We start from the raw sequence: 15281 nt of genomic DNA on the forward strand, positions 1-15281 counted from the left end.
TTAAATAAAAATTTTGATATAAATGACATAACGAAAGAGGAGAAGATTTCGTTCAAAACTCTCTCCGCTTTTGCCTCTTTTCTCTCACTACCGCCACAACAAACCACAACAGCTTCTTGGCCCATCAATTAAAGCCTTTTTGGCCCCACCTGAATAGGGCTGTTAATGAGCCGAGCTGCTCGGGCTCGGCTCGGTAAAAGCTCGGCTCGGGCTCGGCTCGGTAAAAGCCAGGCTCGGTCAATTAAAGCCTAGCTCGTTAGTCAAACGAGCCCGAGCCCGAGCTCAATATGAGGCTCGTTTACATCCGAGCCCGAGCCCGAGCAGCTCACGAGCCTAAACGAGCTCTAGTCTCCCACTGAAAAATCTTATTTCAGCACTATAATTCATAAAAATATGACCACATAGAGAAAAATAGCCTATTATCGAGCCCGAGCCCGAGCTCAAGCCCGAGCTCGGGCTCGTTCTGGAGCTCGTAATTGAAACGAGCTTTACGAGCTCAAGTCCGAGCCTTTGCTTTGCCAAGCAAGCCTGAACTCGAGTCCAATATAGAGCTCGTTACTGAGCCCGAGCCCGAGCTTCTGTGAAACGAGCTGAGCCGAGCTCTCCCAGGCTCGGGCTCGGCTCGGCTTGTTAACAGCCCTGCACCTGAACTTATAGCACTATTTCTATGTACTCTAAAACAAATACCAATTTCTTTATTTCTTTTACTGAACATGAATGAGTACAAACAAAATTTCTCTCTCTCTCTCTCTCTCTAAACCAAACCCCTAAATAAACCCCACCTCTCCCCACCCATTTCAATTGCATGTCCCCTCCCATTCCTTTCCACACCCTCCTCCTCCCACCTCTCCTCTCTTTTCTCTCCTCAACCCACAAGAAATAGTAAACATCCCCCACACCCACAACATATAAACACACCTCTCATGGCAGTTGAAGCCCACCATCTTCACCTCTTCCCCTCCCGACTCCTTAGAAACAGGTATCAAAAAACTCCTCGCCACCTTTATTCCCTCTACTTCTTATATATTATTCACAAGACAACGCTTGCTATTCTTATAATTCTTGCGGCAGGGAAATCACCAACGCTGTGGAGAACCAATCCAGCATCTACAACACCCAAATGAGCTTCGTTGCGCCGGTCTCCGGCACCACCGGCTCCTTCATCCCCTTCTACAATCCCACCACCCCCACCGCCGCCTCAGAAAGCAGTCTCACCTTCAACAACCTGGCTGCCACCGCCGTGGCGTCGCTCCCTAAGAAGAGATCGCGAGACTCCGACCGCCCGCTCTCCTTCCTCGGTGAAGACATCTCCTCCCACGTCCAGCAGCAGATGGTCGACATCGATGGGCTCATCGTTCATCACGTAATTCTCACATTCTGACACCCACAGCTGCCGAATTTAATCGTATTTATTCGATCGGTATAACGAGTTCGATCGATGCTTGCAGGTAGAGAAGGTGAGACTCGAGCTGATGGAGCGGCGAAAGCGTTTCGCAAGGCAAGTCCTCGCGGCAGTCGAGGAGAGAGTATCGAAACGGCTCAAGGCTAAGGAAGAGGAGATCGAGAGGCTTGGCAAGCTCAACTGGGCGCTAGAGGATCGCATCAATAGCCTGTGCGTGGAGAACCAGATATGGAGGGATTTGGCTCAGAACAACGAGGCCACCGCGAACGTTCTCCGGATCAACTTGGAGCATGTCCTCGCAGCCCAGGCGAAGGTCAAGGAGGATCGCACTGGCGAGGGCGAGGCGGCCGACGCCGAGTCATGCTGCTGCGGCGAGAACCAAGAAGAGGAGATAAAGCTGACGAACCGATGGATGAGAGCCTGCCGGAACTGCCGAGAAAGCGAGCCCTCGGTGCTGCTGCTGCCGTGCCGGCATCTCTGCCTGTGCTCGGCCTGCGCTCCGGCGATCGACGCCTGTCCCATCTGTAAATGCAGTAAGAGCGGCAGTGTCAATGTAAACATGTCCTGAATCCGAGAAGAATAAACAGATAGCATGCTCAGATCATACAGAATTTTTAGTCTGCGTTTTCGAAGACTTTTTCTCTCTCTCTCTCTCTCTCTCTTCGTCGGATTATGTTCATAGCTTTAGATGAAAAGAAAATTTTGTTTTAATTATTTATAAAGCTACTCATGATCACATCTTTCCAAATTTCTTCTTCTCAGTGGCATCATCATGTTGTGCATGATGTGATCGAGTTATTGTCGTTCTTTCCTTCGAATCCCGGCTTTTCCAGCTCGATGAAAAAAAAAGAAGAACAGAAGCAGCCAAACCGAAAGGCAAGCACTATGAACTAACAACACGAAGAGGAGACATCACCACACGCCACGTGTAATGCCCCACGCTCACGTACCACACGACAAAGAAAACCCACGTCCGTTTTTATAACAGCCATCAAGAACCCATCCGACGATTACAGTGGGTTATACGGCATGTTTCGATGTATGGGACTCACAGGGGGGGGGGGGTGGGGGGTTCACGAAGCGGCGTTGGTTTCGAGCAGTTCCAGGAGCGGTGGGTGCGGGTGTCGGTTGGGGTGTCCGCTTGCAGCGAGCTAAGTTAACCGGGACCCACCCCCCCGCGAAGAGGACAAACGAGGAGGGCGCGCGAAATCCCGGCTGGGCCGGGCGGAGGACCAGGCGACAAAGTGGTTGGGGATGACGCTCCGCCAGCGGGCCCCACCGCGAGCCCTTTTCGTCGCCGAGCTCTCCGGCCCCACGTGAATCGCCCGTGAGACCCGGTGGGTCCACGTGAATAGCTCACGTCGTGGCACCTTACGATCCAGCCACGTGGACGATTCCACACCACGCAGCGGTCTCCCTCATCGAGCTCCGCGATTGATCTGGGCCGTCAGATGTCTGATATTTCTGATAGCACCACAGGCCATTGAGTTGTCGAATCGGCGTCATCATCTCATCAAAGATCAAATGATGGAGGGACCATCATGATTCGTGCCGGTGGTTCCTATTGTGGTCCGCAGGATCTTTTTAAGCCATCCAACCCACCGCCACCACCTCTGTCTCACGTGACCTCTATTAGTCAAATGTATTGACCCTTATCCTTGAATATCTTTTATTCTTTTTGGACTTTTGAGATGGTATTTGGCTGCTAGCTTTTATCTCCTTATGGTTCAACTATTTTATTCATGAGCGGTGTTTGGCTCTAAATTTGTCAGATCTTAGTTTGTCCAGCACCAGAGCTTGATCAATATGAACAAGATATAAGCTGCATACATTCTTGGAGGTTCGGTTGTATCTTTCACACGAAAAAATGGTTAGCCTTGTTCCATAATGTTGAATGTTAAAACGTACTTTATACAGATTTCAAAACACTTAAAACTTTTTCATTCATCCATTTGCACAGAAATATCGATGATTAGTGCAAAAAAAAAAAAAAGATGATCTTGAAGTGGTCATTTGCGTGAAGATGAATCTTTCAATTTTCTTTGTTATCTGTCAATTTGTCGATTATTCTGCAGGGAATAAATGAGTCGTCTTGGTTAAATTGGTGTGGAGTATAAGAACTTGGCATTATGCTTTAAGGAAAGAGCACAAGAATAAGAACTCCATTATTGCGGCACGTTAGCTTGCATGCTTTTAGGACTTTGGAAGGTTAGTGTTGTATACGATGACTGAGGAGTGGGGATCAGTGATGGGAACCAGCTGCATGGAATTTTGACAGTAAAGCGAATAGATTTCTTTTTTTTTATGCAAGCAAAGCATGTAGATAACTTTTGAATTCTGATGCCAATCTAATGATTCATTGGAATTTGTCCATTATGTATTGCGACGGTAGGCAGATAAAGGGGGTTTGTTTTAGCAGTATGTGTGTTTTTCTGTTTTCTTGTTCATTTCTTCTTTCTTTTAAACAAACTTTTCACTGGAATGAAATCTTCCAACTCCCTGGCCTCCGTTTTTTCCCCTTCTCTCTCTGTGTGCGTGTTTGTTTTTGTGTGTGAGAGAGAGGAAGCCGTCAGACAGATAAAGAGGTCCTATCGCCATGACTTCTGTGTGTGTGTGTGTGTGAGAGAGAGAGAGAGAGAGAGAGAGGAAGTTGTTGGATAAAGAGGTCCTATTGCCATGAAGTTAACAAGAAAATTGTTGTAACGCTTGGTGAAACCACAAAGGATAAAGTTACACAAGAGTTGTGTAACTTTAAAGAGAGAGAGAGATCAGAGAGAGAGAGAGAGTGGTATGTGTGACTTATGTTAGACAAGGACAAGGAGTGGTTTCAAATCCATGTGGAAAGATTGATAAGGAGGCAAGAATGGCCAAAACAAGTTGGAAAGGATTTGAGACACTTTCTAATTAAATGGGAGAATGAATCTTAGTGAACACTAGAGGTAAAGTTTCACAAGGCATGCAGTTCCATATTGCTTTGAAGACAAATATCTATGGTAGCCTACAAGTTAATGCACCACCATTCCAACATGGTCTTCCAACTCTTTATGACCCACACTTCTGGTGTGGAATAAATAAGAAAGCATATCAATGGTTGGATATTAGGGTTAGGGTGCAGCGCACTTCTCCTAAAAGTGTTGTATACCTGGCGTGGTGCTTTGAACTTGAGAGCCCGTTCCCACATCAAACAGTGCCAAAGTTTTAAAAACTTGGGAAACAAAGCCACCCCTATGTCCATCTCCATCTCTTGATTAGACAGAAAGAAAAGGACGCAGAGAATGGAGTTTGTGGCAGTCTCTTGCCTTGGTCCCCATCCATGGTGTCACATATCAATGTCACGTGGGTCCTCCCCCTCCCCTTAGAGTTTGGCTCTTTAGCAAGGAACAAGTAATCTAGTCCTTAGAACATCTTCATCATAGATATTCCCCAACAGTGGTAAATTCAGCAACTGATGGCATTAATAGTTATCAGCTAGCAACAAATTAAAGGAAAGGAGTTCTACTCCAAGTGTTAAACGTTAATAATTCATTATATTTCAAAAGAAAAGAATTACTTTGGAATGTTTTCTACATAGCAACCACCCTGTGATGGAATTAATTCAAGCATCCACTTGAAGACAATGGAGTTGGAGCTATCGCATTTGCGGACCACTCCTCATCATCCAACGTACACCCCACGCACCCTGCCAATGATCAAGAGGACAAGGACGTACGGGCCGATGCTTCCATTCATATTTGTTTTTCTTTATTTTCTCCTTATATGGGATTAGCTAGCTTGTCCATTTGAAGGAACAAAAAAAAAAAGAAAAAAGACTTCAGGTATCTTGGCCCCATTCCTGTGCTTTTATTATTTTTAGTGGGCTTGCCCCCATCTGAAAGAGATGGAAGGATGCATGGCATAATTTGAAGGATGGACATGAGCCTTGCACTTGGGGTGGTGTGTTGTGAGGGACCATGCATGATGGCTTGGTATAGAATATGCCAGGATGATGGGAACCCAGACTTTCTCTTATGGGCAGCCTTGCACTCCCCTCTCCATGAAGGATTTGATGTTGATTCTTCCTTTGTTCTAAGCATCATACTCTTTAGGAGTGGCCCCAGCATTTATAAGACAACTCATTTGCCCATCTCCCCTTCCAGCAGTGACCTAGGGCTCTCCTTATGTCTTTCAGAAAGGTATGGAGGGGTTGAGATAAGAATCAGCTACCCCAACCCCTAGAGTTAGAGGAAGGCACAACTCCTCCTGCCCCACCACCTAAAAATGATACCTTAGACAACACCCTCCTCCAATGCATCCGCTTTGGGTGAGGATTTCAATGGCCAAAGTCCCAAAAGGGAGCACATAACTCCCCCTCCACCTATAAATGATGCGTGGGGACTTTCAATGACTGCCATGGCTTCACTTTTGGAGGATGGAGGAGTAGGCCTAAAGCAAAGACAATATTGTTTATTACAGTGTTGAAGCAAGGACCGATAAAGATGGGAATGAAATAAGTAATGGGTGCAACCATCCAATGTGCTAAGTTTTGCTTTGGAGAATGCCGCATCAAATAAGTAATGGGTGAAACTAAGAAAAAGGTAAATGAAAAGCATACAACCATTCCATATTATATGAAATGATTGTCTTCTTCTTGTTGGCCATACATATATATATATATATATATATATATATATATATATACGCTGTAGGTCTTAAAAGTTGAGCAGAATATCAGCACCCTAACCCTCCACAATTCAACCACCAATAACACTATTTGACTGGTTCTTTGTTCATTGATTCTTCTATATATACTTTGGACAAAAAAATATGCAGGATGACAAAAGCTCACAAACGAAGTTATGTGATATCTTTCTGCTTTTAATAGATTAATTGGATCTAAGGTAGCCTTGTGCCTTGGCCTAGAATAATAGGCTTGTCGCGCGTTGGCAATGATCCCAAGCAAGGCTCCATTGGAAATGAATAAGAATTTGTCCATCCTCTGCACTGTGAGCTACCATTTTCATTTGTTTAATGTGGGACTGTTCCAAGTTCAGGTGACAAAGCCCGTACTTGATATGGCCTTGACCGTGAACTATACTTTGCGGATCAAACGAGAGATGGCTTATGCTGTGGGAGGCCACGCTCCTAATTGTCATGGTACCTTGCCCTATCCCTTCCTTTGCACTGCAAACGGATAACATGGCTTAGCAAATCATAATAATATAATCTTGATATAATGTTAATATCATCGCAAGATCACAATTTAGATGAGGTGCAAGTTGTATTTTGGGCTACCGAATAAATAAAACCTCGATTCTCCGTCACGCCACCAATTTGAGGATCCATTCAGACTTTCGAAGCTGAAAAATGTTCATCTTAATTGCTTGCATTTTGCCAACTTTTGTTCAGACATGCAGAATAGGAAGTTGAATTGTAGAGATATAATCTCACATATATATATTTTTTTAAAAAAAAATAGCATGCGTATGATATCCCATAGAATCTTCAATTTGGCATCCATGTGTTCTCTAAATAAACTTCAAAAACTTGTTTTCCCCTTATATGGGCATCGTAGAGAGAGATAGAGCGATCGAGAGCGATCAACCTATATTATAATTACCTAGGTCTCAATATTAAGGATGCATGACTAAATATTTGAGTTCAGAATCTTTGGTTGCAAGCAATGGTACCTATATGATGGAAATTTGAGATATCTTACACTTATCATCTCGAGATAAAAGAAGAGAGAGATGCTCATTTTAAATCCCTAGAGGGGAAACTATGGCTAGGAAAGAGTATTGTTAGTTGTAAGTTGAGCATTTTAGCTAGGACCAAGGGCATGACCATTGATGAACCCAACTCCAAGGTAGGAGTTGGTGGAAAAGTTAAGGGAGCTATTAATGCTAGCCAAAATGCTTCTTTGCATGCTATAACATGGAGAATGCTATTAAGGATAAAGAGAAAGCTTCGATTTGGAGGGAAAACCCAAGTCACACCAAGTCTCTTGGGCCAACGAGGCAAAGGAGGTGCTAGGGCTTCTAAGCCCATCTTCCCCATGTCACTGGCTCAACTTAAATGGCTTAAGAAGTCAACTACGGATATAAGACTATCATGGACCCAACTATGTTGGCAACGAACAATGCATATTAGCAAAATGCTATTTGGCAAATTTTTGGAGAGGCTTCTTCCCATTAATGAACTACATATGGTTGCAACTTAGTAAATTATGACCATTAAGGAATCACAGTTTTGTCTCTAATATTGCAAATGGCTTCTATGTATTTCAGTTTCATAATGAAGAGGATATGGCTACTATGCCTCCCGAAGGTCTATGGATTATTAACAAGAAGATTTTAAATCTCATGTGACAACCTGTGCGAGCGTGTGTTTAGTCCAACATCGCTTATTCATTGAGAAGATCTTAGGTACTTATACAGGATTAAAGAATCCAAAAATATACCTTCCAGTTAGCTATTTTGAGTGAAGTCTTAAATTGTGACAAATGGTATTAGAGCAAACTCAGCCCATAGTCAATGTAGACTAGGGGACACTGCAGTACGGGTTCATGAAGGCTGACCACGGGCCGATTGTAGTGCTTGTGATTAGATTTGAATCTTTAGCCTGATAAAGATGTTAGGGCTTGAACGAGGGGAGTATGTGAGAACCTGTGCAGACGTATATTTAGTTCTACATCGATTATTCGCCAAGAAGATCTTGGATACTTATATAGGACTAAAGAACCCAAAAGTATACCTTCCGATTGACCATTTTGGGTCAGATCCTAGGTTGTTACATCTCAGGAGTTGGATAGATGACTTCAAACCATCTAAGGAGACCCTCTAGACCACTATATCAAGAATCTAGCTCATTGATCTTCCTTTGGAGTATCGAACTTGAGATGGTGATCTAGGTGGCATGAATACATCGATTGCATCTACCATGGATCAGAAAACTATCCACAGAAACTAGTGTAATTATGACAGCGATTGTATCGAGGTTAGAATTGCCACTCAAAATCCGATATGACAGGTCGACATGCTGACAAATGATCTGCTCTGCTTAGTGGAGTTGGAGAAATATAGCATGACGCTGAAGCTATTCTACAACAACAGAAAATGATCAGGGATCACCAGAACATATCTAGCTGGGAACCCTCTAATGCTTAAGTCAAGTGAAGTTTTAAGAAAAAACATGAGAGATAAAAGAGAGGTAGAGATTTTAGAATATGATGATGGAAGTTTTCTTCATCGTACATGGTGGGTCCCCATGCTTGATATTTATAAAGGAGAGGATCTTGTGAACAATATGGTATCACATCAAAACTAATGTAATTGTGCCAACGATTGTGTTGAGGTTAGTATGAATGACCCCATGAAGAAGAGGGTTTGGGTTGGACCTCTTTTATTAATTAATTGAATATGAAACCATCCCTTATATCAAACAAGGTGGAAGGCATGGACTAGTCAAAATGATTCAAAATAAGAATGAGTCAAGAATAAATAAATGGTAAAACCAGCCTATACGAAGATTTCAGCTCATTAACCTTGAATTTGATACCATGTTAACCAACTGCTAGACCTCAAAAGCTTACTTTGATAGAGAAAAGTCTACAATGCATATCATGCCTCAACAATTATGGACCATAAGGTCAGTATCTATGTTTGAGTATTTCTGTCTAATCTTTTACTTATCTTAGCTAGAGTGAGTACCATCTCTGTCATGAATACCCATAAGAGTCATTCAAAATTTCAAATGATATTCTTCATAAGGTAAATGGGAATTCTATTGGGATGGATTAAAAGGCATCTCCATACCGAACCCAATTGTTGGTGGGCATTGGGTGACTCAGAAGAATATTTTGTCGCCCAAGAAAGATAGTGGTTTGAACCTTAGAAGTCTTAGGTGGGCAGAACATATGACAATAGGCTTGCATGCCCTTGATATATATCTTGTGGGGCAGAGGTAAAGCCAGTGCAAACACAAATACGGCACTCTTGACCCCTGGGGAAACTTGGCTACACAAAATACATCTTGGACATGGGATCTATATATATATATATATATATTGTAGCTACCTGCAAAGCCATATGTGATGGTTTGCGACTTGTGATTGGCAATGGTAACACTACAAAAAAATTGGACATTAGCGACGCTTTTTTTGGCCTTTAGCGACGCTTTTAAGCGTCGCTAAAAACCATCCCGACGCTTTCCTAAGCGTCGGTAAAGCGTCGCCTATGCTACAGTGGGGAAAATATTTTCCGACGCTTTCAAAAGCGTCGGAAATTAGCGACGCTTTTTAGCGACGCTTTAAAGCGTCGTTAAATGTGATTTTAACGACGCTTTAAAGCGTCGTTAGAATATTATTTTTTTTAAAAAAAATTTCGTAATTTTAACGACGCTTTAAAGCGTCGTTAGAATATTATTTTTTTTTAAAAAAAATTCGTGATTTTTTAGATGGCGGACCTTGCAGAACTAGTTTGGTTGTTGCTTTGGCCCCCCTTGAAATACTCTAATAGAACATAGTTTGGAAGAACAAGGCAAGCATTAATATAATACTTGCGCAATTTCCTATTTTAAATGGCCAATAATTTTGTTCATCTTATACTACAGCATCTGCAAAGGATGTAATAACGAAAAACTTGGCAAAGGATACAGTGACCATGATGCATGAAACTGCCCGAAAGACACCTTGCCTTCTGAAAAAAGAGCTGTTTCACAGAAACAAAAATTTGTTTGGCATGTCAGATATTGCTCTACTTTGAACCTTTCTATTCTGTTCTACTATTTTAAACTTGTTTCACTGTAAATGTTGCATATACACTATCCTGAAACAACTAGCATTTCAAAGTCCCAATGAACATGGTCAATGCCCTTCCAATGATGCCAAAACAGGCTTGTGGGATCTCTACCATTATTGCATGCAGGTGAGGTTCTCCTGATTAGGTGAACTATAACAATGACCTTCTGGGACAGCTTTGCAGGTCATTCAGTTCTGGGGACTTCCAGTCCTTGATTGCAGAAAGAAGAGACTGGTTAGGTATCAGATCTTTATTGGGCAATGGTAAATTTGACATTCGAGACTTGTCATTTCTCCTGAGCCAGGTCTCAAACGCATTTCAGTTGTATGTATACCCATCAAAAGCAATGCAGGGATCATCCATCACTCTCTGTACAAAAGTTCAGGTAAATTGGTTTAGGTCAACTATAAGAATATATCTTATTTCATTTGAAGCAGTTAAATACTAAAATTGAATATAAATAGTCTCAATGATAACATGGACAAATTTAAAAAAAAACATCAGCCCATGTCATCTGGTATCAATAGTATGGAAAAAAAATTTCTCAAACACTGCAGTTTTTTTCATTAACATTTTACCTAATGACAATGTGGCATATCCACAGGCCTTGTAATACATCACATGGAAAACTGCAAAGAAATCTAAGATATTCAATTCAGCTCATATGATTCTTCCTTTTTAAGGAACACATGGATCAGCTTGGAGAATATTGTTAAACTTCAGGTCCTGATGCAAATAAGTTGATGAGACCTCGGCATACTTGTACAGAGACTTGGCATGCTTGAAGGATCTCGCCATCCAAGTTCCAGACACTTGCACTAAGGATGAAATGACAAACAACTGACACAAATCAAAATATTCAGGACCAGAGGAGGCCTTGGCAAAAGAACTGCCTGGTTTTTAAGAGAGCTACAAAAAGGGAATTCCGTATTGTGGCATACTTGGAAGGAATATGTATATGACATACATAAATATGAGCAATCAAAATATTGAAAGCAATGACAACACAACTATCATGAATTATAATAATTTATTCAACATGACAAAACCAGTTAAATGTCCATCTATTGCCTAGAAAACAAGATTACAAGGCACTAAAGCCAACCTTTCCTCAGTAAGGGGTCGCTTGCTTCCCTTCTTCTCATGACCATTACCATTGGCAATATCCTACAGATATTGCAAAAAAGAAACATTAGAATTAATACCTGACTCAGAAAATTATCAATGAATTCGATAGAAGATATTATACTTACCATACCCTCCTTCCACTTGATAGTCGTACCGGTTATATTAGTAGTTCCTTCCTCGGTGAAGGAATATGTCTTCACAAGCTTTGTGTCCTCAAAATATGGGTTAGGAGAGAAGTTCTATACATGCAAACACCAAATCAATTAATTAAAAATAATAAATCAGGTCTGATTGGAACCACCAGGACATTGTTTGGCAAGGTTGGTTCTTCTAGTAATCCATATGAACAGATCAAACCAGCAAGTTCCAAGCAGATAGGCCAGGTTGCATATCAGTGGCATGTTTGATTTATTAAAAGACTGTGCTGAAAGCATCAGCCAAGGTTCAAGCGAATGACATTAATTTGGCATAGAATCACTCAATCACCAAACAATAAATCTAATTGCAACCACTAGGGCATTTAAATGTAGTAAAACTTTAATATTAAAGCACCATCAGCTAACAAAAACTATAGCAGCATTGTTTAATACCATCACATCTGGCTTCATTGTTATGCTTCTGACGATCCCTTCTGCCTCTTCCAACAACCCTGCTCGAATCAACAAATCAACCATGTAACCATAATGCTTCATCTCAGGCTGAACCCCATAAACTTTTGACATATTCACAAAGTACCTGCACCCTTCATCCACCAACCCAATGGAGGCCGCGGCGGAGGAGGGGATCGTCGGCCGCGGCGGAGGAGGGGTGGAGGCGTTGGAGGCCGAGGGAGTGGAGGAGCCAGAGGAGGAGGGAGCGGAGGTAGGAGACCCACCCGGCGGCCGCCACGACGAGAAGGATCGGGATGGAGTCGCTGGAGGCGTCGTGGAGTCGGTTCGGGAGCCCCATTTCTTTCCCCCTTCTCCATTCCTTCTTTTAATTTAATTCCTTTCTTAATTTAATAATTATTACAGAGTGAAGAATCGGGAGAAAGAAAGAGGGAGAAGAGGCAGTGGGCGTCTGGGGCGGCGGCGGGGGAGAGGGAGAGGGCTTTGAAGGGGGCATTGAGGAGGAGGCACAGTTTCGAATCAAGAAGTAAAGAAAACCGAAAGAAAACCGATTAGGAACCCTAGAAATCGAATTGCAGCGAAACCAAACAAGAGGCAAGGGTTTCGAGGGGGACACACCGGGCCGCAGATCGAGAAGGCTCCGATCAGGAGATCTAGGGACGCGGCATGGCAGCCGAGCAGATTCGAAGCTCTTCTGCTTTCCTCTCTCCCTCTCCTATTCCCCTCTCTCGCTCGCTCGCTCTCGCGCTCTCTTCCTCTCCCTCTCGCTCTCGGGGGAGAAGACTGCGGCCCTATGCCTCCGCATAGGGATTTAAGGCTGCGGAGGGAGAGGGTCGATCGGGTTTTGAGGTGGGAGATATGAAGTCCGACGACGCTTATAAGCGTCGTCGCATTTCTCCCCTATGCCGACGCTTATTAGCGTCGGTGAATCCATCCAAAGCGTCGGCATTTACTGTTGCAAAAAAAAATTGCCGACGCTTTTATCTAGCGTCGGCAATTTAGAGTCGGGAAACATCTCTTTTGTTGTAGTGTAAGAATGCTAACATCATTTCTATCTAGTCCATGGTCCATGGCTTTTTGATCCACCTCTTCAGCACAAACCTACCTATATATATTGACACTTTGCATGATCTTTTTGATATTGTGGAGAATGCTGTCTCTACTATAATGTAGAAATAACCAATGGAACTTACCTTTAGTTCAACAGATTCTGGGAATGGATGTTGTAGAGCTTGTTAGTATAGAGATCACTGGTCTTGGCATGGGTCTTCTTAGATTCATAAGACTGCGAAGGACATTAATTTGTAAGCACCTTGCTCGGAAGAGCATTCCAAGGAGTGCTAAGAGATTGCCTGGTTGGAAAACCATTTTTTGGAAACTTGTGGTTCCAAGGGTTAAGAATTCCCTTGGAAATTGGCTTGGGGATGGCTGCCAAGTAAGGCTCGGCTCTGATCCCTCTTGTGTTGCGTAAGGCCCAGCCTTTTGGCCCGGTCCATGATAGAAATAGGCCCAAAGAGAGAAAAAAGAAAAGAAAAAAAAAAAGAAGAAGAAGGGAATGAACTTCCCTTGTTGGAGTTAGAAGAGGAGACCGACTCCGGCTCCTCTTCGACTTCGGCGGAGGTTAGGAAACCCTAGCCTCCATGTCTATTTAAGGGACCTCACCCCTCCTTCGAGCCTCACCGTGGATCACCGAGTTCGCTACGGATTTTGAGTATATTACTGAGGGGGATTGCTCGGAGATGTCACCGTCGATCCGGCCGGAAGAGCTCACCAGAGGTAAGTACTTATTGTTGACTCCTCTCTTCTCCTCCTTTCGGCTATTAGGCCATGTTTTCCACCCTCTATCATCATTATTCTTTATTGTATTACCTGTATTATGATCTGATTCTTGTTTCGTAAGTTAACTAATTTGATTGTCTAGAGTGGACCGACCCAAATTGTCCGACGCTGCTACCCCAGTCGACCCTGTCAATCTTGCACCCGACTGTTGTCAGGTACCATTGGACCCATAATTGATAACCTCTGATCTATTATCTTTTTCTTGATCAAATATATATTTCTTGATCAGATAGATTGAGTTACGTTGAACTGACTGATTCAAATAATTGGGCATTGTCATCTAACTGGCCTCATATATCTTCCTATACAAATCTATTTTCATAGTCAACCTTGGTTTTGTATGGGTTGCAGTCATCCAGACAAAAAAAATAATCCAACAAAATCTTATACTCTAGTTCTAAATTGAAGATCTTGACCCTTATTTTAATTTTCAATTAAAGAATAATAGAGATGTGAGTAATTCAAATATTAGAACTCTAAAATTACGTAATTACTGAATAATTGATTCATTAATATGACGAATGATTGATAAGGAATAAGTTAGTATTATATTAATATTAAATTGACTGGACATGTTAGCTGTAGATTGGTAGCATTGTAGCTGTGTTGAATTGCAATAGAGGTAAGAATATCTATGCTCGGTCATCAGATATATGTGTGTGTTTATTGGTTTGTACCGTTGGATTTGCATTGTGAGATTTATATCGATAAATTTGGTTGGGCATGTGATGATATGTTTTATATAATTTATAGTATAAATATATTTGTATGGTTATTATATGTATCAAATATTGAGAATATGATTATGTGAATAAAGATGCCTTGAATTTGAAAAAAATATATTTATATATATAATAATTGATTTGACAAGAGTAATGGAAAAATCAAACGGATAAAATATGACTTGGACTAACCTCATCATAATGCCCATGGGCTAACACATAGGAAGCCTCTACGAGCTTATGCGTGGAAAGCCACCGCATACAATAATTTTTTCTCTTCTAAGTTTGATAGATTATAAAAATAAAATATAAAAACAAAATGGAATTCTCATATAGAAAGAGAATGATCCATTTTGACTGTTGTTATGAGGTATAACACATGGGATTGAACATTGAGGTGAAAATGATCTATCAGTTTTATAAAGTCGATCAATCCATACAAATTTATGAATTTTCTTTTTTTCGAACTTGATTTGATCTGGCCAGAGTTTTATTTGTTTTCTAATTTGATTTCTAAATTATGGATGTACATTGGGCTAGGCCAGCCCATGGCCCGTTTGAACTTGGATCCCAACTCAAAAAGTTTTGGTCCGATTTGCTATCAGGGTAAGCTGGGGTCATTTATTTATAAGCCCAATAATCAAGCCCAGCTAGGCCAGCATACATATAAAATACAATATTAGGTCATATATTACACATATGATAATATGATACTAAATATTGTATGCCATAAAATTGAATATTACAAGTTATTTTACGAATTATTCTGCTAATCATGTATTGGAAACGAATTACTAAATCAAATTTG

General features: G+C 41.8%; 2 protein-coding genes across 6 annotated transcripts; one reads left to right on the forward strand and one right to left on the reverse strand.

The window, feature by feature from the left end:
* Positions 1–790: 790 nt before the first annotated feature.
* Positions 791–2034, forward strand: LOC103702885 (probable BOI-related E3 ubiquitin-protein ligase 3). The gene is made up of 3 exons (XM_008785516.4): positions 791–979; positions 1072–1363; positions 1449–2034. The coding sequence occupies exons 1-3, from the start codon at positions 924–926 to the stop codon at positions 1968–1970; spliced, it is 870 nt and encodes a 289-aa protein (XP_008783738.2). The 5' UTR covers positions 791–923; the 3' UTR covers positions 1971–2034.
* An 8011-nt stretch (positions 2035–10045) lies between these two features.
* LOC120104075 (formin-like protein 18) lies at positions 10046–12680 on the reverse strand. 5 transcript variants are annotated; one of them, XR_005506534.1, is made up of 6 exons: positions 12040–12680; positions 11895–11953; positions 11430–11543; positions 11282–11343; positions 10755–10994; positions 10046–10545 (listed from the first exon to the last, which is right to left on the reverse strand). XR_005506534.1 is itself a non-coding variant. In XM_039114496.1 (5 exons), exons 1-5 carry the CDS (start codon positions 12269–12271, stop codon positions 10539–10541), a joined length of 474 nt encoding a protein of 157 aa, XP_038970424.1. In that variant the 5' UTR covers positions 12272–12680; the 3' UTR covers positions 10046–10538. The 5 variants fall into 5 exon arrangements, 3 of the variants coding, with proteins under 3 accessions (XP_038970424.1, XP_038970422.1, XP_038970423.1); XR_005506535.1 differs by having other exon boundaries at positions 10755–11016; XM_039114496.1 differs by lacking the exon at positions 10755–10994.
* Positions 12681–15281: the final 2601 nt, after the last annotated feature.

This window comes from Phoenix dactylifera, chromosome 16 (genome assembly GCF_009389715.1).
Source record: "Phoenix dactylifera cultivar Barhee BC4 chromosome 16, palm_55x_up_171113_PBpolish2nd_filt_p, whole genome shotgun sequence".
Classification (NCBI taxonomy): Eukaryota; Viridiplantae; Streptophyta; class Magnoliopsida; order Arecales; family Arecaceae; genus Phoenix; species Phoenix dactylifera.

Coding starts and splice junctions, on each gene's coding strand:
- LOC103702885 (XM_008785516.4), top strand. CDS start 924: ATGGCAGTTGAAGCCCACCATCTTCACCTCTTCCCCTCCCGACTCCTT. Junction 980..1,071: donor TCCCGACTCCTTAGAAACAG/GTATCAAAAAAC, acceptor TTCTTGCGGCAG/GGAAATCACCAACGCTGTGG. Junction 1,364..1,448: donor ATGGGCTCATCGTTCATCAC/GTAATTCTCACA, acceptor CGATGCTTGCAG/GTAGAGAAGGTGAGACTCGA.
- LOC120104075 (XM_039114494.1), bottom strand. CDS start 12,271: ATGGAGAAGGGGGAAAGAAATGGGGCTCCCGAACCGACTCCACGACGC. Junction 11,954..12,039: donor TTGGTGGATGAAGGGTGCAG/GTACTTTGTGAA, acceptor TGATTCGAGCAG/GGTTGTTGGAAGAGGCAGAA. Junction 11,544..11,894: donor CAATGAAGCCAGATGTGATG/GTATTAAACAAT, acceptor TTGCATGTATAG/AACTTCTCTCCTAACCCATA.